This window comes from Diabrotica undecimpunctata, chromosome 7 (genome assembly GCF_040954645.1).
Source record: "Diabrotica undecimpunctata isolate CICGRU chromosome 7, icDiaUnde3, whole genome shotgun sequence".
NCBI lineage: Eukaryota > Metazoa > Arthropoda > Insecta > Coleoptera > Chrysomelidae > Diabrotica > Diabrotica undecimpunctata.
The window spans coordinates 23285163-23312692 of NC_092809.1; the positions used below are offsets into that span (position 1 = coordinate 23285163).

At 33.1% G+C, this 27530-nt stretch overlaps 1 protein-coding gene across 1 annotated transcript in view; it reads right to left on the minus strand.

The window, feature by feature from the left end:
- The window catches only part of Shaw (potassium voltage-gated channel shaker cognate w), a 61610-nt gene that overhangs the window by 19990 nt on the left and 14090 nt on the right, over positions 1-27530 (minus strand). The window contains exons 2-4 of the mRNA XM_072538851.1: positions 23006-23123; positions 18030-18224; positions 8926-9149 (exon numbers count right to left, since the gene is read on the minus strand). Of these exons, the coding sequence (XP_072394952.1) occupies positions 8926-9149; positions 18030-18224; positions 23006-23123 (537 nt within the window). The remainder of the gene's footprint in view (positions 1-8925; positions 9150-18029; positions 18225-23005; positions 23124-27530) is intronic.

Consider the following 27530-nt stretch of genomic DNA (forward strand, 5'->3'; position numbering starts at 1 on the left):
TTTAGGGGTGGTATATGGAGAAGGAGATGATCAATTAGAGAAGAACTAGCAAAGAAGTTATAATAAAAAGAATGGCTTAGCTCAAAAGAACACAGAGACACAAAACCTCAAGCACGAATTCGGGCTAGCCTCACTACACTAGAATTTGGCTTTGAGATAAGGGGAAAAGAGATCTTTTAACCAAAAGAATACAATATAATAATGCACCGGAAAATCTGGAACTATAAAAGGGGTAAGATAAGAGAATATACGGAGATGCCTAGGAAAATACTAAAATGGGCGCCAGCTAATTTCTGAAGGAAATTAACAAAAAAAATTAATGAAGTTATGAACAACAAGGAATAAAGTACTATTGATTTAATACCCTGTAATAATGTTTAAAAAACCGAAAAGACACTATTGACCTTGTTCTGCTATATTATAACTGTAAGCAGGAACTGAAATAAAAGCAAAACTATTTGTAACAAATATATTTATAATATTAACAACTAACAAAACTCACCTATATATATAGAAAATATAATTACAGTAGTGGGGCTACGGTATGCGAGGACCAAAAAGCCACGACAAAATTAGATATCCCCACTACTGGGCCAAACGAAAAGGTGTATTAGTAAATCTATAATCTAAGTCCATGGGAGAAGCGAGATCTTAACACTAAGGTTAGTTACGAAATCCTAGATAGGTAAGGTAGGGAATATAAATACTAAAAAAAACTGTGACGGTTATACAAAAGAAACTACCTTACCTAACAAATATACGACTAATATGTGTCGAAGCAGCTAAACACCAGATCTATGTGTAAGTGTTATGCTTACACACAGATGCTGGGAGATATCTAAAGTGATCAAGTGTGATGAGTATGGCCAACCGACTCGGAAAGATATATATATAATTTTTAAAAACCCTGATACATAAATTTCTTCCCTTCCCTTTTAAAAACCGCTATACAAAAATCATGAACCCCTTTCCTAACAATGAATCTAATTTAATTAATTAATAGCTATTTACCTAACTTTTATAGATGTTACAAAAACTGTAATAAGTACTAACCTTGGTATATGCATATACAAAGTTGTAAATTACAAGAAAAACCTTAACCCTGAGAAACTAGTTGTTACTGTCTGTCACAACACTACAGCGGTCCTGGATAAGTCCCCTTAAGACTCTGACGATCCTTGAGGCTCCCAAAAAAAAAACGAATGAAGAGGAACGCTGTGGTTCTGGAGACAATCGGTTCCTGGTTTCCAATGGGTTGAATTAGGTGTTTGGTTAAACTAATTCTAGTATTAAACGTTATCCTAATCGGGTGAAATCTGGGTTTTAAATAATTATTTCAGTAGATTTGGAAGCCGGGTCTTAAATATTCATTTCTATAGATTTGGAAGTCGGTTTTTCAATCAAGATTCTTTATCATCTGTTCTAATTTCTCCCTTGATGTTCGGGGAAAATATTAAATCCAATCCCAGATTTTCTACCCGATTTAAAGACAAAAAAATGCCGGTTAAGGCTTGGAGAAATACACCTCTCTGCTTGAGTTGTTGGCCAAAACTGACTTTAGCGAGCGCTGTACCTGTAGTTTGCGCATCGTACCGTCTCTTGCCCATGAACGTTTCATAAACGGGATTCTGAGGGGTTTTAGGATTTCAATAATAAATTATATTAATTAATTATATGTTAGCAGTTGTGACTGCTACATCCTCCCTCAACTCCAGAAAAAAAAAGAAAACTTTCCACTTACCAGAAGTTTCCTTTTTTTTTTTATTGTCTAGGACAATCTAGCCTTAAAGACAAACCAGACGATGAATATGATGAAGCCGAAACGTTGTGGTGTCAACCACAAGGATTTTGAGCTTATCAGCCACACTGTTTACTCATTAGATGGGATAAAAGTAATGACACTGACAGACGTACAGTAGACAGACAGCATGTGATCTATTTAATAATGTGTAATTTACCAAAAAAAATTAAAATAATTTAATATATTTAGACAAAGTATTAAGAAAAGTAAAAAAAACATATAACCCAATCACTTAGGTACTTTCTAAATATAATTCAATAACCTTATAGCAATATCAATCTCAATACCAATATATTCAATATGATTCAATTCAACCTTATATAGATTAAATTAACCTTCGACAATACTTAAATTCTATATTTCCAAGTATTAGTAAAACTATTAATAAACTACACTACTGAGGTGTGTTAACAACCTCTAAAAGATAGGACCAAGAACCATTCACAACACAAACTCAAACAAAGTCCTATCAAGTTTACCCAACGTTGACACTAGAGCGAACAGATTCTATTAATCACCCAAGAGTTCAATGAGGGCTCAATTTATTAGGACTAGTTGAAACTATATTACTACAAACCTAAACATCTATATGATATGGTTCTGGATATCAGCAACATATTCGAAAATTCAAGGTAAAAGATAATTCCATACATCTACTTGCTTTAGCAGCGGTAGGAAAAACACACAATCGGTAAAGGCACTAGCAAGCCTAGATACTAGCAAGCCCACTATACTCATGGTATAGAGTATGCTAAAAAAAAAATAAGTAAGTTAACTGCAATCCCAACTCGTAGTAAAGAATATGCACAAAAGGTAAAAGATAATTGCAAGTCCAGATCTACTCATGGTAGAGGATATGCACAAAACTCACTTCTACCAGCTATACACTTGGTAGAAGGAAAGGTAAAAGAGATCCTAACTGTAATACCCAAAACTGTACTATTGACGTGGTCCAATTCTTTACTCACGACAAGAACAGTAAAGGACAGATTTTTAGGACTCCATAATCAAGATAAAGATAAGATATATATTCATAAGATATAGATAAGAAATAAACTTATCAAGGTAAAGGTAAAGATAACTAACTTAAGGTAAAGGTATGAGATAAAACAATTAAGGTAAAGGTACGAGATAAACTCAATTAAGGTAAAGATAAAGGTACACTCAAGGTAAAGATAAACTCACATCTACCAATCCGTACGAATGGTAGGTAGACAGGTACAAACTCAAGATACTAAGATATGTTAAACTCAAATTCTTGAGAAGATAACAACATAGGAGATAACAAACCAAGTTAAACAGACTTACTTATTGCTGAATATCAGAACGATCCAATTCTAAATGACACATTCTAATTTCAACCTAAGAGACATTCAAGAAACAACTAATATGTATTGATATATTTCTGAGCCAAGTGAGGGCACACATCCAGGGTGATCAATCCTGAACCCACGCTAAAACACCGACACAGTAAGTGAATATGAATGCATAAGCTTTATGGCCATGGTCCACAAAACCATACAACACTATTAAAGAAAATATTTGGAATGTTTTCCGCATTATCCCTGTAGATATCTATTCAACTCAGAACTCAAGATGGGGAAATTCCCATATATCCATCCTGTACTCCTATGATATGCAGTTGGACTTTCAAGAGAAAACAAACAACAAAATTAACAAGTCCATAAACTAAGATAATAACCAACATTAAGATAAGATAAAAAAAATAGAAGGCAAAATAGCACTACTCTTATTGTTTTGCCAGGTAAACAAAAATAGATAAACCGATCTTAAACAACCAAACTGGTACAGCATTGATAAGGGACCAGTTAATCTTCATCTGAAGATGAAGATTCCAAATTATCTGACAAGTTATGTGGACCTACTGTCTTGTCCTCCAGTAAGTCTTTGACATGAAACCTTCCTAGTTTCCTGCCAGTGGAAGTTTCCTTCAACTCATAAATTAAAGGAGAAATGACCTTAATAACTGTGCAAGGTATGTACTTCTGACATAACTTGGCCGATTGAAAGTTCACTTTATCAGATTTGACAAAGTTTCTTTTCAACACAGAATCTCCAATTCTGAAGGATAACTCTCGCTTTCTCAAGTCATAATGGCATTTATTTCTAGCATAAGATGCTTTCAAACGTTTGCGAACATCCACATAAATATCAGGCAGATGCTGGATATCTTCTAAACGGTGTAATTTATCTGATATAGTGGGAAAGTTATTGGCGTTTTCTGAAATTGTACCAAAATAATCACCAGAAAGAGGAACATGACGACCAAACATCAAATAAGATGGAGGACATTTGGTTATTTCGTGAGAAGAAGTCCTGATAGCCTGTACTATAGAGTGGATATGAGTATCCCAAGCTCTTTGATCAGGAAAGGAATATGACCTTAAAGCAGTCACGATTGATTTATTAACTCTTTCGGTATGATTGACTTGTGGATGATAGTTCGCATTGTACCAGATCTTTTGGACATTATATTTAGACATGAGGTCGCGAAAAGCCTTAGCTGTGAACTGTGGTCCATTATCGCAAGACACGATCTGTGGAACACCATAAATTAAGAAAACCTCATTCTCAAGATACTTGATAATGGATGAAGTAGTTGCCTTAGACATAGTATGAACCAAAGGAAATTTTGTAAAATAATCAACAACTACCAAGGCATACTGAGAACCTTTATAAGACCTAGGATAAGGACCAATGAGATCTAAAGATATAAGTTGAAATGGAAAATCAATCCGTCGATAACTACCCATTAAACCTGGTTGGGGAAGATTTGTCGGTTTGCATGTAGCACAGATTTTGCATTTAGCGATATAGCTACGTACAGTTTGACGCATCTTCGGCCAGTAATAGAGTTCCGATATACGACGGAAAGTTTTGTAAAAACCAAAATGAGCTGCAGTAGGATGGTCATGAAAAGTGGCCAAAACCTCTGCTCTATTAGGAGTTGGAACGACTATCTTCCAATCCGACATTCCAGTAAGGGCATCCATGGAACTTAAGACATGTTTATACAAAACACCATGTTTAACTTTAAAATCAGGAAATTTACCTGGTACATTCTGTACATCATACAACATTTTTCGATACCAGTCATCTGGTTGCAAGGAAGATAAATCTAACAAATTAATATCGAACGTTCTAGAGAGTGCATCAGCGACTACTACACCTGCAGCTTTACGATGAATAATCTTATAATCATATTGTGCCAATTTTAAAATCCACCTAGCCAAACGAGGAGATGGGTTCTTCATATTCTGTAACCACACCAAACTACTATGGTCAGTTATGACCGTGAAAGAACGACCCTCAAGAAAATATCTGAAATGTTCAATACCAGTAATTATAGCTAGCAACTCTTTTTCAGTTGTAGTATAATTTTTCTGGGCTTTATTTAATTTCTTGCTTGTATAAGCTATAGGGTGTTCTTCTCCATCTACCATTTGATAGAGTACACCTCCAGATGCAGTGTTAGAACAATCTGTCATCAGATAAAAAGGCTTAGTAAAATCTGGGGCTACCATAACAGGAGAATTTGTGAGAGCCTCCTTGATTTTAATGAAAGCTTCATTAGCCTCAGGAGTCCACACAATATTTTGTCCCTTTTTCCGATTTTGAAGTAAATCTGTGATAGGAGACAACAAGGTCGAATAAGACTTAACAAACTTCTTATAATAACCAACCATTCCTAACAATCGACGGACCTGAGTGGTATTTTTAGGCACAGGAAAATCCCGAATCGCTGACATCTTATCAGGATCAGTACGAAGACCCTGAGAATCTACAACATATCCTAAAAACTTAATAGAGTCACGACAAAAGCTGCTTTTATCCAAATTAATAGTCAAATTTGCGTCTTTTAAACGCTGAAACAACTGCTGCAATACAGAGATATGAGTTTCGAAATCAGGAGTAATGACAAGAATGTCATCAAGATAGTATTGACAAAATGGGTCTAAAGCAGGACCTATTACCAAATCCATTAATCGACACATAGTCTGAGGAGCAGACACAAGACCAAAAGGCATTGTAGTGAACTGATACAATCCTTTGCCATTTACTGCAAAGGCAGTAAGCTTTTTACTCTCCTCGCTGAGAGGAATCTGTAAAAACGCCTTCTTTAAGTCGATAGATGAAATAAATTTTGCATTCTGTAATTTACTTAGGATGATATCTATACGAGGTATAGGATAAGCATCTCTGTTCATAGTTATACCGTTAAGTTTACGTCCGTCAAAACAGACACGAAAAGTCCCATCTTTCTTTTTTGTCAGCCACAGAGGGCTACAAAAAGAAGAAGTACTGGGCTCAATAATACCTAACTTAAGCATTTCATCTACCTCCTTTACTAAACTTTCATGCCAGGCTTGAGGCAAGGGATATTGATATTGCCTGAAGGGCTTAGACGAACCAACATCAATGTGATGTTCGATGAGATGAGTTCGACCTAACTGATTTTTCGATGAGATAGAAGAGAATGATGTGATGACACTATTTAACTGCTCTAATTCCTGAGCATTAAGTCGACTCATATCTTTAACAGCATTGACACAAGAGATATTGAAAGAAGACACAGATAAGGAAAATTCAGTAAAATTTAATTCACTATTAAAAGTTTTCAGAAAATCCATACCTAGGATGACTGAATTCTTAACTGAAGGAATAACAAAGAATGTAATCATTCTTTTACAAAAACTAACAGAAATCTCAGTAGTGAATTGATCTAAAATTGGTTGAATTTGACCATCAGCTGTAGTCACTTGCAAACTTTGATCTATTCCTATATTTACATTTGAATTCTGGAGAAATTCCAGACCTAGAGAACCTAAAATAGAGATATTGGACCCTGTGTCCAGTAAAGCTAAACAAGAATGTCCTAAGATAGATATCTCAAGATATGGACGATTATCCTTGTTTTTTCGAACTAACAATGAGTTTATATCTAAATCAACAAACGACGACAAGAGATTACTTGAAGAAACTACAGAAGAATCACGGTATTCTTTTGGTTAAAAGATCTCTTTTCCCCTTATCTCAAAGCCAAATTCTAGTGTAGTGAGGCTAGCCCGAATTCGTGCTTGAGGTTTTGTGTCTCTGTGTTCTTTTGAGCTAAGCCATTCTTTTTATTATAACTTCTTTGCTAGTTCTTCTCTAATTGATCATCTCCTTCTCCATATACCACCCCTAAATTTTATTTAGGTTTCAATTGGCGCTTTTGCGTTTGCAACTTAGGTTGTTTCAATTGGCGCCCAACGTTTCATAAACGGGATTCTGAGGGGTTTTAGGATTTCAATAATAAATTATATTAATTAATTATATGTTAGCAGTTGTGACTGCTACAACGTTAAAAATATACTGAATTCAAGTAAAATGCGTCGTAACCGATTTGAAACTATTACAAGATTCCTCGATTTTAACTATAATCTAAACATAGATTGTTTAGACGCAACATACAAAAATTTCTCCGTATGTTGAAAATCTTTAAAAATCATTCATCATGGGAAACCGAATCTAGCGTAGATGAGGACATGATACCGTACTATGGGCGTCATGATATGAACCAACATATAAAAGGCAAGCTCATACGCTTTGAGTATAAATCGTGGTGTTAAAATAAGAAATCTGGTAACCTCACAGATTTTAATATTTATCAAGGAGTCACGGGAAAATCCAATGAATACAAAAAAGAATTTGGCCTTGAAGGTGGAATAATATTGCAATTTGCTCAACTTATTTATAAAATTCAATGCGATATCGTTATGCCTCATTGCTTATATGCTGATAATTATTTCACCTCTATGAAACTAATTGATTTTTTAACATTGAAAGGGATAGGTTGTGTAGGAACCATACGATCAAATAGAACAGAAAATTGTCCATTCAGTGAAATGTTTAGAGAATCCATACTTGGAATTTAGAAAAATTGGTACGGCGAGAAAAATTAAGTGTTTTTATGTAGGTGGAATGACAACAGCATAGTTACTTTGGCATGTAATTACCATAAAACGTCGCCAGTTTATCAAGCGAACAGATACTTCTTTGCTCAAAGCACAAAAATTAAAGTAACATAACCACATCTTATTCGGGCTTATAACGAAAATATGGGAGGAACTGATCGGATGGATCAAAATTTTGCCTATTACAGAACAAATATAGGATCCAAGAAATGGTATTGGCCTTTATTTATCTGGGGTCTTGATGCTTCCATACAAACTGCTTGAATATTTTACCGTAGAATCAGACACATTATCCCTGAACAACTCGAAATGGATTTGCTGCAGTTTCGTCAAAATATAGCCATAGCCTTGTTGGCGATATTCCGAACCCCTCCCAAAAGACCTGGTTCATCTCAATCTTTAATAAACAATATTACACAAGATGTTCGATTCGACAACATCGGCCATCTTATTTCTACCCAAGAAAAACGAACCCTTAAAAAAAAAAAGAATTTGGTGGCATCCTTTATGAAAAAATATTAATACTTTTCTTTGTTTTGTTTTATTCAATATATAAAAATTAGTTCTAGTACTTCTTCAAATTGTTTTTCTTTAATTTCATCCTTTTATTTACTAGTAAGAATATCGTAAAAACCACCCCCACATCTTAGCCGATTCCGAGCAGCGCCACCTCGTTCATTTTGTTTACTTCAAACACTGCCCATTGTTTGTGGTGTCACAATCTTCCTTTATTGTTGACCTATTTTGCCAAAAGCCTTATTGCTAGTCACCAATTATGTAGTTTTAAATATTATTAGCGAATAACCTTGTCAGTAACGTAAGAGTTGTATTGGGCAAGGTTGTACACACCTATCTATAGGTAAATGGTTTTATACTGTTACATTAATTATACTAAAAGAACATTCTGCAGAATAGTAACGTCTAACTTCTGCCTATGTATGTAAAAAATATTAATTTAATCAAGGTCCTGTCCTATAACCAAATATTTCAACATTTGTAGGTTACTTAATAATTTCTAAATTATATAATTGTTTTAACAATATGTAGCTTTTTCAAAAAAATAGCAACTACTGTATTAAATAAAACAGAATTGAAAATAAATACTAGGTACTACAAATCATTTTTATTAAATTTCATATTACCTACCTAATAAGAATCTCAAAAGTAAACCAAGCATTGCAGATACATTCGATGTAGAAGAAGGCTATATGAGCGTCTGTATCAATTTTGTCAAAATAATAGTCTGTTCCATTTCCAGGTGTCCTTACCCCTATAAGCTTAAGCGATGGTACTTTCATATCCGGATGTGTTTTTAAACAAAATGAAAGAATTGATACGCATATGAAGAATACTGACAATACTCCGATCACCTAAAAATAAAATATTGTATTACTTTACATACCGATACAAAAAATATTTTACACACCCATATACATGTATATATAAAATATATACACTATGAATAACATATGCATTTAAGGCACTCATATCGATTATTCTAAAAAACATGGCCATCGGCCAGCGTCTGGTTCTTCGACTGCACGAGTATTTTGTGCATTTTTCGTCTACTGAATCTACGCCTGCTTTTGTATTGTTATAAAAGGCATTTATTTCCGGTAAACCAGTTTCGATATCATCTTCGTTCATGTAATGCAGCGAGGATATTAAAAGCACAGTCCTATTTTTCTTTGGTACTCGAGAGATTATAGTTTTAGTTTTTGTAAATCCGTATAAAGTTAACTTTACAGATCTTGATCTAGATGGTAGGAACTCTTTAGGAATTTCCACCGATGTGTACCGATGTGTACCAGCACCTGTAACATTTCTATTACTGCCAAAGATCGGCTCGGCTTGCAAAGGCGAACCACTGCTTGGGATAGAATAGAGTTTTTTTCTTCTGCAGTCAAATCCTCTAATGCATCAGATCCTTTTCCAGAATATATATAAGTGTTGTATACATAGTGAGTGCGCGCATCTGCTAAGCATTGAATCTTTATTCCATACTTTTCGGGTTTACTAGGAATATACATTTTAAACCTACATCGCCCTCAAAAACCGACTATCATTTCATCGACTGTAGTATTAGCACGTAATACATAAGAATTTTGAGAATTTTGGTTGAATATCTTTAAAATGTGGGAAATTGAGGCAGCTGGATCAGTTTTAGCTCGATTTGCTCTTTCTTCTCGGATATCAAATCGTAGGCATATTAGCAGTACAGCAAATCTACGTGCTTAGAATGCCATTCAAAATATTTCTCTCTTTGTACCATCAGTAGCAAACAGTGTGTTGATGTCTTCATGGTTAGACTTGAAGAGTGATGTCAATAACAGCAGACCCAAAAATCCATTGATCTCTGTATTATTGGCGTCTATAAATTCGGTGCGGTTGTGATTTCCGTCCTTGTCGCGACATTCCCTCAGTTTGACATTTGTGTAATATACCACCAAGTCAACAACATCTCTGGAAAAAATTTTAAGCCACGCCACCACTGGTTCTATCTGTGTCAAAGATCCTTTGATAGTAGGCAATCTCAATAACTTAGAAGCAGTTGCTCTAACATTGCGAGTAGGTTCAACTGATGCCCATTTGTACCTATTTTTTCCATAAAGATATCGTCTGTTTGGATCCACTTCATTCATTGAATTTTTATCAGACTCTTTTCGTCCGATTGACCATTGTTAGTATCGCTAGCATAAAATTCGCTCTCAGAGCTATGGTCACTCAAAATTGGTTCTTCGTGTTTACCGTTTGGCGTTTCGTCACCATCTTGATCAGAAAAACTCTTCGTGCCGTCGCCTAACAATTTCTTCAAGATTAGCATCGTCTGTATGAACACTTTTTTTATTTTTAGAAACCGCCATTGAAATAAAAACTATCACAAACTACGTCGTAGGGTTTCTCGGACTCTAATGTGTTCTATTCGAAACTTCTACGCAACTGATCGCGATTTCGCATAATTAAGCATAACGAAGATCTCCCTACTACCTGAAGGTACTGTACGACACCACTCGTTTGGATCAATAGTGGGGAAAATATGAGGCGTTGTTTGAACTGCGGAGTCCGAGAGACTCCACGACGTCGGTTAAGCAATAATATTTTCGTGCTTCTTATCAGTTCGATCTGCTTCAAGGCAGGTCCGACCTGAAGCTACAAAATAATTCTTCTATTATTACTGACACCAACTCTAATAATCAACAACATGGTTATTCAAGAGCTCTTAGCCAACCGAAATTCCCATCTAAAAATCAAGCCATAGTTTTTAACTTCCTTAATGAAATAAAACTAAAGGAATATCTTATATCTATCGGAACGAAAATTAGTCCAAAAAATATACTCGTCTGGGATATCTAACAATAGAATATGTGTTTATCCAGTGTGGCAAAGGTCGATGAATTCATGAACATTGATTATAATAAAATAATTACAGTAAATTCAGAAGAAATTTAAACTCGCAGATTCATTACTCCAAGCCAACCCTTATTATTATGTACTATGTGTCCATCTATTCCACATGATTGTATAGAACAAAATATCATAAAACAAGGCTATAACTTACTATCTTCTTTAATTTTTTTTCGAATCGTGGCAACCAACCCTGAGTATAAACACATTCCCACTTTTCGACGCTATATTTATATCTTACCTCCTAACAATACGGTCCCAGACTCTATAGTACAATCTCATGATAACATCTTATATCGTATTTTTTGTCTCATGAAAGCCAGCTGTGTTCAAAATGTAATCAAACAGGCCATTTCTAAAACAACTGCTTAACTACTATAAGTCAAGAGCCTGCAAACAATCTTAATATTCCTACCACTCGAAATAAAATCCCTACTACGATAGTTGTACAAATAAATGACAAATCTTTACTTTTCCAATTTCTAAACCATAACATACCACCAAATACACAATATAAAAATTAATAATTATATAGAAAAATAACTAACCACAGACATTTTTTCGCCTACCCCTTTCCGGCCGCGCGTATACGATCGTGCGTTCATTTTCGATAGTAAAAATCAAGGTCATCAATCTAATTTTTGAGAACTGAGACAGCAAGCGACGATCATGCGGTTCTTATTTTAAACGAGAGGTAAAAGCAGTGTTCCCAAACGTAAAAAAATAAAATCGGTAGAATTCTTTTAAAAATTCGGTAGATTGTGGAGTAAAATCGGTAGATTTTTCAAAATATAATATTTTGTTTAAATTTCACTATGTTTTTCAATTAGTTTCTTTAAGGAAAAATAAATATGTTTTTTCATTTAAATCTAATAAAATAAAAAAATTAGAACCGAGATACTGAACTGAAATTAGAACTGAAAACGAGAAGTTTTCAGAGAAGTGCGAAAGCCGATGGAATATTTTGAGGACTACCTAATTGATGAGTTTTGTGAGGACGCAGTTAATTGCACAAACAATTATCACATGCGTAAAAGGGGCTATCTTCTTAATACTAATATGAGAGAATTAAAGATTTTCGTTGGTGCCCATTTGATAATGGTATGCATCCCATATCCCAGATTACATATGTATTGGAGACAAAAAATGCAACTTGAGATGATAACAAAACACATTACACGCGAGCGGTTTAAAACTTTACGTACAGCGTTTCATGTAATTGATAGAGACACGGCTGAAGAAGGTGATACCAATATACTCTGGAAGGTACAACCGATTATAACCAGAGTGAAGAGGGCTTGTGATAAACTGCTAAGAGTTCCATCATATTATTCCATCGATGAACAGATAATACCTTTCTGCGGAACATGCCCAAAAAGCTTACGCCAGGTAGTCAAAAATAAACCGCGTCCACAGGGGTTAAAAATGTTTGTAGCAACAACCAGTGACGGCATTATGATAGATTTTGAAGTCTACCAAGGAGTGAGAACACGTTTTCCTGATAAATCGCTTGGATTAGGAGCTGCTGTCATACTGCATCTATCCAAGTCAATTCCTCCGGGAAGTTGTATCTATTTCGATAGATATTTTACTTCAATTCCATTGTTGGAACGCCTGTCAGAATTGGGGATGCATGGTTCTGGAACGTTAATGTTTAACAGATTGGCTGAACGAAAACGTATACCTTTTAAAAAAGATCGCCAGATGAATCGGGGTGAATCACAACAGTTTCTCTGTAATGATATAGTCATCGTTAAATGGATGGACAACAAACCAGTATTGGTAGCATCCAACTGCACGTCAGCTGACAAAACAGTTAAAGTGAAACGATGGGATAAAAAGCAGAAAAAATACATTGATATTACTATGTCAAAACTTATTAACAACTATAACCAACATATGGGAGGTGTAGATGTGCTTGATCAATGTATGGAATAATGCCGTACATACATAAAAACAAAGAAATGGACTCTGAAGGTAATACTTCATTTTATAGATTTATCGGTCGTGAATGCTTGGCGTCTTTACAATCCCAAGCTATTGCTTCTCATATCCCCAAAAAGAAAATTAAAGATTTACTTGAATTTCAACTTGAAATAGCTGAATGTCTGATAGGAGCACCAGCAAAAAAACGTGTTTTAACGGATGAAACTAACCTACAGATTAAGAATGTACATCCAGATCTAAATCCTAAAAGATACAGACCATGTTTTCAACCATCAGATCCAAGATGATACGACGAATGTGAACATTTTCCGCTGTTTGACCAGATTGATAGTCCCAGATCATGCAGGCTTGAAAACTGTGGCAGCAGAACTAAAATAAGATGTGAAAAGTGCGATGTATATCTGTGTTTGTCGCGAGTAAAACCATGTTTCAAAGACTATCACAAGAACTAGCATTTAAAAAGTTTACTTAATGTGAAAATAATAAATAAATAAATAATAACGTTAATACCACCTTTAATACTTGAGTTTTGTTAAAATTAACTACTGCTTCTTGCACCAACGCACAATCGTGCGTTCATGTTCTATTAGCCCAGAACACACGAAAGTGGCATAGCTGTATTTGTGGAGGGGAGCACGTAATATTTTTTTAAAGATTTTTTTGATGTTCTTTAGTCTTTAAATATAACATATAACAAGAAAAACTACACTAAAAACTAGTTTTTTCATCGTTTTCTATCTCTCTTCTTGAATATAGATGTCATATATGCCTCCTTTCATTCCATTTATGGCTTTCTGAAATATCCATTGTATCATCCGGTGTAATTTTTTTAATCCGTATTTTATAACCTCAGGTAAGATGCCTCCAGATCCTGGTGCTTTCTTATTTTTCATTGCTTTTATGGCTGTTCTCATTTCCCTATCTGGTATTTCTATTTCTTGTTGTGGGATCTGCTTCGTCTTCCTGTTTTATTTTCCAATGAATTGTGGTCTTTGTTTTGTTATTAGTTCCTTGTAATAGTCCTTCCATTATTTGTCCTGTATATTTCCCAATTTAATTTTTTTTTGAGTTTTGTTTCAATCCTCTCAATATTTTCCATGACTCCAAGTTCTTGTATCTCCTATGTATGTTTCAATATTAAAGCAGGTTCTTTCTCATTCTTCATTCTTTCGTTGTGTTGTTTGTTTTTTCACTTCTCAATTTTTTTCTCCATATTCTTTATAAACTTCATCGTTGTTTGTAGTCAGCCATTTTCTGTATAGTTGCTTTTTTTCTTTAATTATTCATTTTGGTGGTTCATTCATTTCATAATAGTGCTATTTATTTGTTATATGTTCTTTTTCTTCAAGGGCTTCGAATGTTGCTTGTTTTATACTTGCCTTTATGCTCTTATATTTCTTCAATGTTGCCATATCTAAATTCTATTAATTTTTAGTCTAGACGTTGTTGGTATAGTTCTCTTATTGATCGTTCTTTTAGTAGTTCTATATTGTATTGTTTTTCTCTTTTAGTGTTCAACGGTTCTTCTGTAGATGGGTCTTGTTATATTTCCAATTAATGCCCATTTTTGCTGTCAGTAGTTTATGGTCCGTTCCACGTTCTGCTCCTCTTCTGACTCGCACATCTTTGATCTTTATTGTGGTATCTTGTTTAATTATTATGTAGTCTATTCTCGATTTTAGCTTTCGTGTTTCTTGCGTCCATGTATATTTATGAATATTTTTATGTCCGAAAAATCCGTTGGTGATTTTTAGTCGCATAATTCAATCAGACGTGTTCCGTTATCGTTTTGTTTATCCTCACCAAATCTCCCCACTACTTTATCGTTTTCTTTCCTTCCGGTTCTGCCGTTAAGGTCTCCTGTTATAATTATCTCCACGTTCTTCTTAATAAGCTCTATTTGATGTTAAAGTTGTTCCATGAATTGTTCTTTTTCTACTCTCGGGGAATCGTCTGTTGGTGCATATACTTCGGTATCACTGTCTCTTTACCGTATATGTCTATATGCATTTTAATTATTCTCTGTTCTTTCAATTATTTTTTATCTTTATCTTGCGATTTTTGTTCTTCTTACCCTTATGTTTTTCGGTGTGTTAGGTTGCTAATTACTAACGCCACAACCCCCGTTTAGAGGACTTTTTCTTCAGCCGCCCATTCTGGATCAGACGCTCTTGGTTCTTCCGCCCTCTCGACCATTGTGACTTTTTCAGCCATCCTCTGCTGTCGAGACTGTTGACCGGTTTTCACCTGTACCCCAAGCAGGGACCCTCACAGGGTGCTATCAGCGGGGTCAGCTGAACCCTGGTTTTTTTTTAAAGGTTTTACTCCTCTATCCCTCCTCTTTTATCCTGGCTTGGAACGGTCTTCATCGGTTATAGAGCTACTTAATTCCCCCCTTACCAATTTAGGCAGAGCTTGAATTTTTTTTTAAATGCAAAATTTATGAATGGAACGAAACTTAACGTCTGCATATTTGCATATATTACGCATATTCTTAAAAATTTTTGCATATTTTCGCTGATTTTGTGCGTACATATGCGCATTTGCTCTGGTTTGTGTTGCGTATATTTCGGTCTCTATTTATAACTAATTAGATATACAAAAAAACGAGCTTATTTTTTTTTTAAATTTAGTGTGGTGTAGATTATATAATAAAACAATGTTCGTATATTATCTGAATTATTCACAAACTACGCAAGTAGAAGCTAGTTATACCCTAGCGGTCACAGTTTACCAAGTTTTCAGTTTATATACTATTACTTGTGTTAACTAAAGGAATAACCATGGAACTGAATAATGAATCAAACTACTAACTTTTCAATTTACGTACCAAACCTGGTAAAACAAACTGAACTTCCACCAACATTATTGGACCGTATTTAGGGATTGTTAGTAATAGTATACCTATTTTAGAGGTTTAAAAGATTTGTATAAAAGATATCCTAATATTACGAAATGGGCACTAACATATCTGTACTAACAAAACGCTATGTAGCCATTATATTGCATTGATATATTTTTATGCTTTACATATTTTAAAATAACTTAATAGTTTATTAAATAACTCAAAATTTGAGGGGTCTAGATTCAAAACCAGACATTTCCACTTTATGTCATTTTGAGTAAACTAAAAAAAAAAAAAACAAAAAGGAAAAGACAGTTAAGATTTTATTTCACGTACAGGGAGCTTGCGCATCCGTTTATACGTATTTCGGCCCTATAGGCCTCATCAGATCGGCTTTCGCAAATGCTCTGAACGTGAAATAAATCTTTTCTGTCTTCGGAAGCAACTCTAACATGGCTTCGTATAGACGCAATGTAGCGACATCTGAAAATAAAATCGTAGACTAATTTTCGAAACCAAATTTAAGAATTCCGCTTTAATCTGTGCCTTCGAAGAATTGCAAGGCAAAACAGACGTTGATAAATATGTTAAGATAGACATGGGGAATCTAAAAATTGCATTCCACAACATATCTCCTCAACTAAGCAAAATTCTTAGCGAATTGGTTTCTATTACTCGTACAGAGTATATCGAAATAAAAAGGAAAAGACAGTTAAGATTTTATTTCACGTACAGGGAGCTTGCACATCCGTTTATACGTATTTCGGCCCAATAGGCCTCATCAGAACGGCTTTCGCAAACACACTGAACGTGCAGAATATCATGGGTTCAACACATTTCAAACAGAGAAGTCTTGAACAGAGTAGGTCAAGGTGAAGGCGAGTTAATAAAGATGATAAAAAAGATAAAACTCGAATATCTGGGGCATAATATAATGAGAGGAAGTACTCAAAGAAGAAGAAGCCATAATAAAGGTTAAAGTAAGTTTATTGACGTTTCAACGTTTCAATAAACTTACTTTAATCTTTAATTGTGGCTTATTCCCATTTAAATAGTAATTACATATATTGTGCTATAAAGGCACAGACATACTTTCACCCATCCTAAAAAACTAATAAGAGCTGTTTGTTAAGTTGAAATAAAATAAATTTACGCTATATTTTTAAAATAAAAAGCAAGCAACGCCACAATCCCAAAAGTAAAGTGGAGGGTAAGTAGAAGAAAAATCCAAATTTTCATGTAATTTAGTGTTGATACGGAAAATTACAGAGTATCGCCATATTTCACGTTTATTTACCTCGCCTAAATGAGAACTTTTATTTACGTCAACAAAACGTTAGATACATTACATTTTGTTTTGGTTTAAGGTATTTTAATACGTTTTCAGGACGAGCCGAAGGCGAGTCCCGAAATCCTGTGAATTCCGTAAAATCACTACTGGATCGTGTTAGGTACAATGTTTTTTTTCAGGCGCTTATTATGTAAAAAATATTTTAAATGGATACATTACTTATGACCTATCAATTCTCTCTTTTGACTTTAGCGGTAATGATTCATAAGTAGCCATTTAAGCATCTTCTCTAATCCAATGTGGAATCAATTCAGCGTCAGTTTAACTACTGATTTCCATTATTTGCAATTGAAAAGCGAAAACACTTTTTAATGTTATATGACAAGTGCTGTTACAATAAAAATTCAAATTGATACTATTGTTAAGGCTACCTACTCAAAATCGTTTCAACACTAAAAAAATTATTCTAGAAGTGAAAGAATTGTCCCGAAAATAGTTGCCTTTGGTACGATTTTTGTAAAGTGCTACTCAATTTAATAAATTATACCCAAATATTAATTTTTGGGCAACTGTAGAAAAAAATATTTATGTTTACCTAATATTAATATATGTAATATGTACTAATACTAATACTAAACGAATACTAATAATTGGTGTCATATTAATAAAAATTATTTTATATATTTACACCTCTACATTATTATGAAAGTTTTTATACTAAATTTTTAGCTATATAAAAATATATTTACTAATGTTACTTACTTTGGCTGCGGTCGATGAATATGGTTCGTCAAATAGCGACCAAATTTTTGGTTTGATCAATTGCCACCACGAGAGTGTTCCTCTAAAATAATCTTCCTCAAAACCAAACTTTCGAGCTATTTCCTCATCACTAGGTTTTTCCGTATCTAAATCTAACCTATCTAAAACTGCTAAAGTCTCCTGCGTATCCCTGTGCTGCAATAAAAGACTAAGTTAGTTTAATTAATTACGTAATTAATATATTCTATAATTCATATATATATATATATATATATATATATATATATATATATATATATATATATATATATATATATATACAGTGTAGGTAAAAGTTTATGGTCGGTATGGACCTTACGTGAGATGGAGTGAGAAACACCTGTTTAAAAAGAGAGGGGTATATTAGGTCCGCCCTTTAAATATCGTCGAAAATACATGAGTGGAAATAATAAAAAAGGGGAAATTCAACGTTGCCAAACTTATTGGTTTTATTTGACCTGTTGTCTTTTTAGCATTTGAACAATGTTCTAAGATAATCAAATTTGGGCGAAATGGATTTAAATGGCAGCTTACTGTTTTTTATTGGGAACATGCCACAATTTTACTTTACAATAAGTGTTATTTAACATTTTGATTTCCACTGCAACGAACGGAAATCGTTTTATATAAATAAAATTTATTAATGTTTCGTATTTTAAGTACGATTTCCGAATTAAAAATCTAAACATCAAAATAAGCTTATTTTAAAGTCACATTGTGCCTTATTTCCAATAAAAATAATAAACGGCATTATAACGCCAACAATAAAAAAAGCTTCATACAAAATTATTTGGCAACGTCGTGTTACAACACCAATACCATTTCAGCAACAGCTGAACCGGTATTCGATAGACGATAACTAAGAAACTAGAGGTGTTACGTTGACATTTTTATCGTTATCTAAACTGAATCGTTTTTCGTAAACAAATAACTAGTTTATTGTTACCAGTAGCTTCAAATAAGCGAGTACATAAACAAACATAATGGATATTATCGTTTATGTGTATACTTATTGAAGTGAAAGAAACTCATGAAGGATATATTTATTATAACTTGAAAAATAAACTAAACAATACAAATAGTAAATCGTATTTACATTTACATTACACGTTATTATTAAATCGCGAATGGTCTAAATTGACATATAAAAACATAAGTTTTTCTACCTTACTTCTTGTTAACCGTGTTCTTCTTTTATTTAAAATTAAATTAAATTTTGAACATGTGTTCACATTTACAATATTTTGTGAATATAGTGATTAAGTTAGGATATACATGGCGATGGTTTTTCGACCATTGTAATGGACTCCCGATACAGGTGTATAATCCAGTCTTCATTATTTAGATTTGGTCTAAGTCTAAGTCTGTATTAACTAATGCCAATGTGGAACGGATTGACTCTTCTAACTCGGTCATTCTTTTCAACATGAAATAGGTGAAGTTCTACCTAGTTTCCAAGTCTTGGATTGGCCGTTTGGGAACTTTGTTATGTTGTAATTGATATTTAAAAGCCTTTCTGAAGATAAGGTACTTTTTTTGAAATGTGTTTTTTGCCGAATTGTCGAAAAAAGACTTTTTATTTTATCTACTTGTACACGACAGCATTTAAGTGCGTCCTCCACCAATAAATTTTACGTATGAGCAAAACAATTTAAACGTTTTCATTCCAAAACATATTTAATAGCTTTGACCATATTTTTGAGTTAAATTTTACTACAATTTGTATTGTCTGTAATAACTTTGCAGCTATGAATATAACCAATTTATACAAAAGAGAAGCTAATGACAAACTGTAAAAAGTTGACTTTATATTATCTGAATAGTGTATATTAGTTTTACTTCGTTTTTTCTTTTAAATAATTGGTTTGGTTATTATATTCGTTTGTTTATTTGTCTTCGTTTGTTTTTTTACAAAAAATTTCGTACTATAAAAGCGATACTATAAACAGCATACGATTTTCTGATTTTACTTTAAAATATGTTTCTCTCAGTTCCTTTTGTTGAAATCGATATATATATATATATATATATATATATATATATATATATATATATATATATATATATATATAATATATATATATATATATATATATATATATATATATTAAATTTATCTCAAGTAAACTCTAATGTAACCAAAACTTTTTAAAGTATTAGGTGATACAATCTTATTCTTAAAACCAACGGATATGTACAAAAAGAAAAACTGACGATATTTATGCCTCCGCAAAATAAGAGTTCCATTTTTATAAAAGAATTCGAAGTGGATTTTTTGTTTTTATACTCTCATATTCATCCATTATGTATCTTTCTTGTAAGGTAAAGCTGATTGTTATGGATAACCTATTGTATCTCTGAATAGACCACGATACGGATGGATTTGAATGTAACCTATATACTATTCGATTTGTAATCTGAGGCGAATTTAAGAAACAAAAAATAATACTGCAACGAAAAAACAAAATAGTAATTTTCTTTGTATACATATTGTATGTTTATTTTGACTTATATCAGATAAATACAAAAGCCCACCCAAGAAAAGTTACTGGGTGTTCAAGTTAAAAAAAAAATATATTTTTTAATGTGCTTAAAATCGGTAAAATAATTTAATATATATTAGGTTTTCGGGTAACTAAATACCGAATCTTCTAAAATAAGACTGAAAATGAATTTAAACAAAACAAAAGTCATGCACTCCGAAGACACCGTGACAATAATAAACGATAAAGTTATAGAAAAAGTTGAAGAATATAATATACTTAGGACAAAAAATAATACTAAATAGGGAAATTCAAACTGAAGAAATAAAAAGAAGAAGAAAGTTAGCTTGGGCAGCATTCGGTAAACTGAACTATATACTCAGAAATCAACAAATTCAATTACATCTTAGATCTACAGTTTTTGATGCATGCATTATTCCGATATTAACTTATGCGGCACAAACAAAGACAATCACAAAAAAGAATATGAATATATTTAGAGTCGCTCAACACGCGATGGAAAGAGCAATGCTAGGTATATCACTTAAGGACAAGAAAACAAACACATGGATAAGACAGAAAACCAAAGTCACCGATGTGGTGCAAAAATCATTAAAGTTGAAATGGGAATACGCTGGACATGTAGCTAGGAGCGATCTTAACAAATTGCACAGATCAATTTTAACCTGGAGACCATACCAACACAAAAGACCCAGAGGCAGACCTCCTATAAGATAAACAGATGATCTGAAAAGGACTGCCGGGAAAAATTGGCTACAAGTAGCGTACAATAAAAAACAATGGAAAGGAAGACTTGAAGAGGCTTATGTTCAGATGTGGACGTGAATAGCTAGACGAAGAAGAAAGAAGAAGAAGAAGAGGTTTTCGGGTAAAATAAGGCATTATAAGCAAAACGCATTATACACAATGTGTTTTGGGAAAGGCCAGATGAGAGAAGGGAGCACCTATAAACAGATTTAAAGGTGCACTCAGAAAGGATCTGGAGAAAATTAGAGTAAGACAATAGAAAATAGTGGCACAGTACGAATACGTTTTAAAAACGTTGACACGCATGATAAAAAGAAGTTTAAAATCCTGGCTATAAACAAATAACAGTATTTGTAACACTCCACAATAAAAAATTTTGGGCATTTAACCAACCTTAATAGATACTAACACTTCCTTTTCGAGTTCTATATTAGTAGTTTCTCTCTTTGTAGATTTAGAAAGCGCCCATGACCATGTAAACCTTAAAATTTTATATAATTAGATGAACAGTATTTGATAACTAAATGAAATAATAGGTGAAAGAGATGTTAATATCGGTATTCCACAAGGCGGTATTGTAAGCCTAATTCTATATCTGATATATACAGCACAAATAAAAAAAGAGAGTTTAAAATTCTGTCAAGATATTAGAATATGGAAACGATTTAATAATTTACAAAGACCGATGCAGAATTCCGAAGTGAAGCGAAGTGAATTAAAAAACTGCTGAGAATTTATAGGTTTACATAATTTTAAATAAAAAAAACAAAGTTATGTATATAACTGTATTATGGAAGGAGTGCCTTCCAACAGATGAAGAAAATTCTCTGCAATTTAACCTTGAACTTACATCTCCGACTTAAAATTCTTAATTGTTATGTGTTTTCTGTTCTTATGTTTGGAGCAGAGGCCTGGACACTCACTGATGCGTTTTGCAGACGGTTGCAGTCTTTCGAGATGTGGTGCTATCGTCGCATGCTCAGAATGTCATATATACATCATATAACTAACAACGTAGTAATGCAACGTTTACAAAAAGAACCTGAAGTCTTGAAATCCATTAAAGAAAAGAAGTTAGCATACTTCGGACATATAGTGAGAAATGAAAATAGATACAGAATACAACTATTGATATAAGAAGGGAAAATAGAAGGAAAAAGAGGACCAGGACGCCGCCGAATATCCTGGCTTAAGAATTTGAGACAGTGGACAGGTATGACCACCACAGACCTATTTTGAACAGCTGCTAGTAAAATACGATGAGCCATTGTGGCAGCCAACATCCATAGAGGATAGGCACTGGCAGAAGAAGAAGAAGGCGTAATTGATATTTAAAATCGCCAGTCACTTCAAGCGTTGTTTTTGAGAGAACGGTTAATTCTACAGAAAAATATTTATAAACACGTTTATTCAAAATTATCTCAGCTACATTTTCTTACTTAAAAAACTTTCTACGACAAACAGATTCTTGGTAAATCAATGTTTTCTGTTTTTAACTCTCTACGAGGGGAGTTAGAAGAACCTACTGAAGCTTACATAGACTGACTTATTTTATATATTAGGATATTTGTTCCAGGTTTAACTGCACCTGATGTAAAAAGGCATTGCTTTTAAGATTATAACCAACATAAAAATGAATCTGGATTTATTTTTGTTTGTTAAAGGTAAAAATAGGTTTACAAATACCTGTGTATACGTCATCCAACAGCAGGGCTCTACTTGATTCGCGTCTAAACCCCAGAATTCTAATTCTTCTTCAAAAAGTGGTCCACAGACATCGGAAGGATAGTGCAGTTTACCTGTCCTGAAAAAAATGTATTTATTTTCAAACTAATTTACGCAATAACTGACATATCAATAAATGAATGCAGGTTTATAGCTAGATTACAATTTAGGGTTTTAAACTTCATTATTATGTTATAGTCATTATTATTCAGAATAAAGTTCTTGTTTTAAAACCCAAATTAGATATTAGTGATCTTACAATTGTCATATGGTTGTATAATTTGTTTAACATTGCTATAACATGTAGAAAATTGATGTACAAAGCTGAATCTCTATCTCTTGACAAAGGAAGCATAAACACCTGATAAAGCCTCGGTTAGCAGATCACCATTTAATTTGTAAATTTCTCAAGCAAATGCTCGAAAATCAATTTTTTTCACATTCTTAACACCTACTAAAATAGTGCTGTTAAAATGGGCAGAGTTGATAAACAAATTCTATTATTGATGCATGTGAAAAATAATCTTATCCATGATGCTTACCCCCACGAATTGAACGGGCCAGATGAGAATTATTCAAATATAATGATTTGTGATATCGTAATTAAAGGCGATATAAATATTATGCACAAGATTGTTACACAACAAATTATCTAGAAACCGATTACTACTGCAACGATATTGATAATATTTCCAAAACAAGATTTTCAGGATTTTCTTTTAGTTCCCAATCAAACTCATCCATTTGATCGTACGAGTATTTTAAACAATATTTCAAATATTTGGGAATCAATTTTAAAACTTTTAGAAGTTTGATCCGCATCCAAATTTCTGTCTATAGACATTTACGTAAGTCTCTTTCATACAATCACTTCCAACAGTTGTAATTGCATTGATGATGATATAAATACTATTAAACTTTGAAGTATTTTTTTTTAGAAAATACTGCCGCATCCACCATAACGCTTGCGGATACAGAATATTACAACAATCAATTTTATAAAATATTCCTATAAATATAAAAAAATTTACAATATTATTCGCTGAAAAATTAGTGCCAAACAAATTGTTTATACTGTTAGGTATGTAGAAGGAGACAAGATAATTGGCAAAACAAGGGCATGTAATTTAAAAAATGGTTAACGGTAACTTTTACATTATATGTATCTCTTTTATACGATAAATATGAGTAAGTCTCGTGAGTCGAATTCGTAATCGTGTTATCACCAATTGTTCTCTTCTCTTTCAAGTTGAGGGTTCCCAAATTTTTAGTTTGCTTCAGTGATGTTTAAGAAAATTACCATTTGTTTTTTCACTTAAACAAAACTCGATTGTGTGATTTAAAAACATTTTATATCATTGCCTGTATTTCGATACTCAGCTTTTTTATACCAGCACATACCTACATAAATTTCCCGCTCTTTCGTTGCCTGTGATGCAAATGTGGGATGGTGTCCATATGAATCTGATACTTCTAAAATTTTCTTCAGCCTGCATGAGTTCATGTTTTATCAGATTCTCAGGAGTATCTTTGAGTAGATCTGTTTAACGGTTTGAAAGGCGCAGTGAGTGACTTAAGATAATTTAAGATAAGTCAACTATCCACCTGAATTTTTAAACTCGCTGGATTTACCAGGATTGCCACCTCGCAATCTTCAATTAAAGGTTGGATCGGTAGTTATACTGTTGAGAAATATCAACCAACCGCGTCTTTGCAACGGCACACGGTTAGCGATAAAAAAATTATTGAACAACATGATAGAAGCAACTATACTGAAAGGAAAGTATAAAGGAGAAGACGTTTTGATACCACGCATCCCAATGATTCCGACTAATGTACCATTTGAATTTAAACGACTACAGTTTCAAGTTCGGCTTGCTTTTGCTATGACCATAAATAAGTCCCAGGGGCGATCATGAGGTGTTTGTGGTATCAATCTAGAAAACCCATATTTCTTACATGGTCAATTGTATATTGCCTGTTACCGTGTTGGAAAACTATTAGATTTGTTTGTTTATTCACCAGGTAATCAAACAAAAAACATTGTATATCATTAAGCACTACAATAAAAATAAAACAGATGTTTGTTATTAATTATGATTTACTTGATTTACAATAAAGCGATTACTGAAAATACTTATATACGTTTTATTTCATTATTCTTTATTATATCGGTTATTAACCCTATGTTAATAATAATAAATAATTAATTATCTCTATATTTTGTCATTGAAGCACTCACTTTATAAATATTTGTCACCTTTAGGTTCCCACTATCCCTTTAGATTTTTTTTAATCAGGTTTGAACCTTAAGTTCCCCTCTTAGTTTGAAGCCTTCTGGCAGACATCCCAGTCGAGGTTTTAGTGGGTCCAAAAGGGTGGCCAAAGTTCGTGGAAGCGAAGATACTTACATCAGAGTTAACCCTCACACACCGCCCTATCATCATGGTGACGGTTCTATTTAGGAGAATTAAAGAAATAAACTGCCACATTCCAAATCTATTTGACAGAACGAAGTCTGTCGGGTCCGCTAGTATTATATAAAAATTATATAAAACCGCTGTTAATATAGATTTTAATAAAATTGAAAATGTTTATATGTTGTATAGCGAATTCCCTCGTGGCGTAAATGGACTCTTCCAACTGTACAATGTGACTGCCAACTATGAAGCGCTATTTCTTGGTGCTATATCCGAGTCGCTGTGTCGTGGCGCTACTTCCGTAACGTCTGTCTAGACATTTTACTGTACAAAAAGAGTAATACAACGCCAGTATAGACGGTTCGCTATAAAAATTCGGTCCATGATTCGTCGAAATGATTAATTTTATATGTATCATAAGAACATAAATTGGACTCATACTGTATATGTATATACAATAACTAACTTTGTTTGTTTCTAGAACGCGTTTTTAAAATTTGGATTAAATTCTGATCTAGTTTTAAGTAACTAGATTGTAAATAATCCCAATTTGTGGATTTCAATTCAGACGAACACTACGCATACATAAAAGCAATTAATTTGTACTAATTTTATTCCCCTTTCTGTATGTTCGATTTACAAGAGGAAGGATCTTATTTCCAAAATTTAAGACGCCCAATTTGTAAAATAAACTAATCAATCGCGAAGAGGAAATCCTTTGCCTGGTTTAGCAAGACCTCTCCTTAGGGACAAAACTTTCAAATAAACTTGAAAGGACCTTAAACCATTAAGGGGGTTACTGAAATATACTATTTCCATATCACATATTTTATGAAGCGAGTATTTAATGACGTAATATAAAAATTATTTGCAAATTCTACAGAGTACTGTAATAAATTTGACTTTAAAAATTAAAATTATTAGATTATCATTTTTTTTAAAAACGTTTTAAAATGGATCTTGGAACCAAATATTTATACCATGTCAATATATAGATTTTAGAAAACAGAGATATACTTTAATATATATTCGCTCCGTGCGTGAATGACGCGACACCTACCGCCTTCATCTGATTGTTTTGGACCTACCAATTTTCAGGTTAAACATATGACATATGTTTGACATTGTTAAATTCATGCGAAATTGACAATTATTAATAATTAACTTTTTAATTATATTTTTTCAGTTTATGTACAAAATAAATGTAGTATTAAAAACTGGGTTTCTCAAAATTCATCATAATATATCTTTTCAACCACAAACGGAAAAGAAAGGAAAAATTCTAGTACTGGCAAATCAAGTTTTTCACGTGAGAGAGCATATATTTAAAAACAGTAATAGTAAAAGTTACGATACAAAAGCTAAAGTCATCAGGCACTCTGCAGCCTTGAAGCCTTATCAACTATATATATATATATATATATATATATATATATATATATATATATACCCCGATATCATTTATTATGGCATTATAGAAGCCAATCAACAGAGCATCAGTATTATTCTTGCATGGATTCTAGGGCATTCGGATATTAAGGGCAATAATTGTGTTGCAGACAAATTGGCAAACATAGGAAGATCACGAAAAATGCCAGCCAAAGTTAAATTGCATTATTCAAACTACTTCTTTTACATTAAAAAGCTAATTTGGACTCGATGGGCACAAGAATGGAATTCAAACAGATCAAAAGGGTCGTTTTATAGTAAAATAGTCAATAAATGGAACAAATCACCATGGTTCAATCAATTTCCTTATAAAGACAGAAGGCATATCACCACAGTAATTAGAATGAGAACAGGACATTGTTCCACTCCAGTTCATTGATTCCGCATAGGTATTCGGGACAACCCATACTGTGAATGTGGTCAAATTGGATCTCTGAATCCTATTATCCTAGAGTGTCCAATAAACGTTTCTCCAAATTTTGACCTCTACAAAGAATTGGTTAAAACAAAACTACAAACTCCTATGGAGATTTGCTCTCTTCTATTAAATCTTAATCCTCAAAGACTAAATTTGTTGACTACTTTTTTTAATCTAGCCATAATCAATCTATAATATA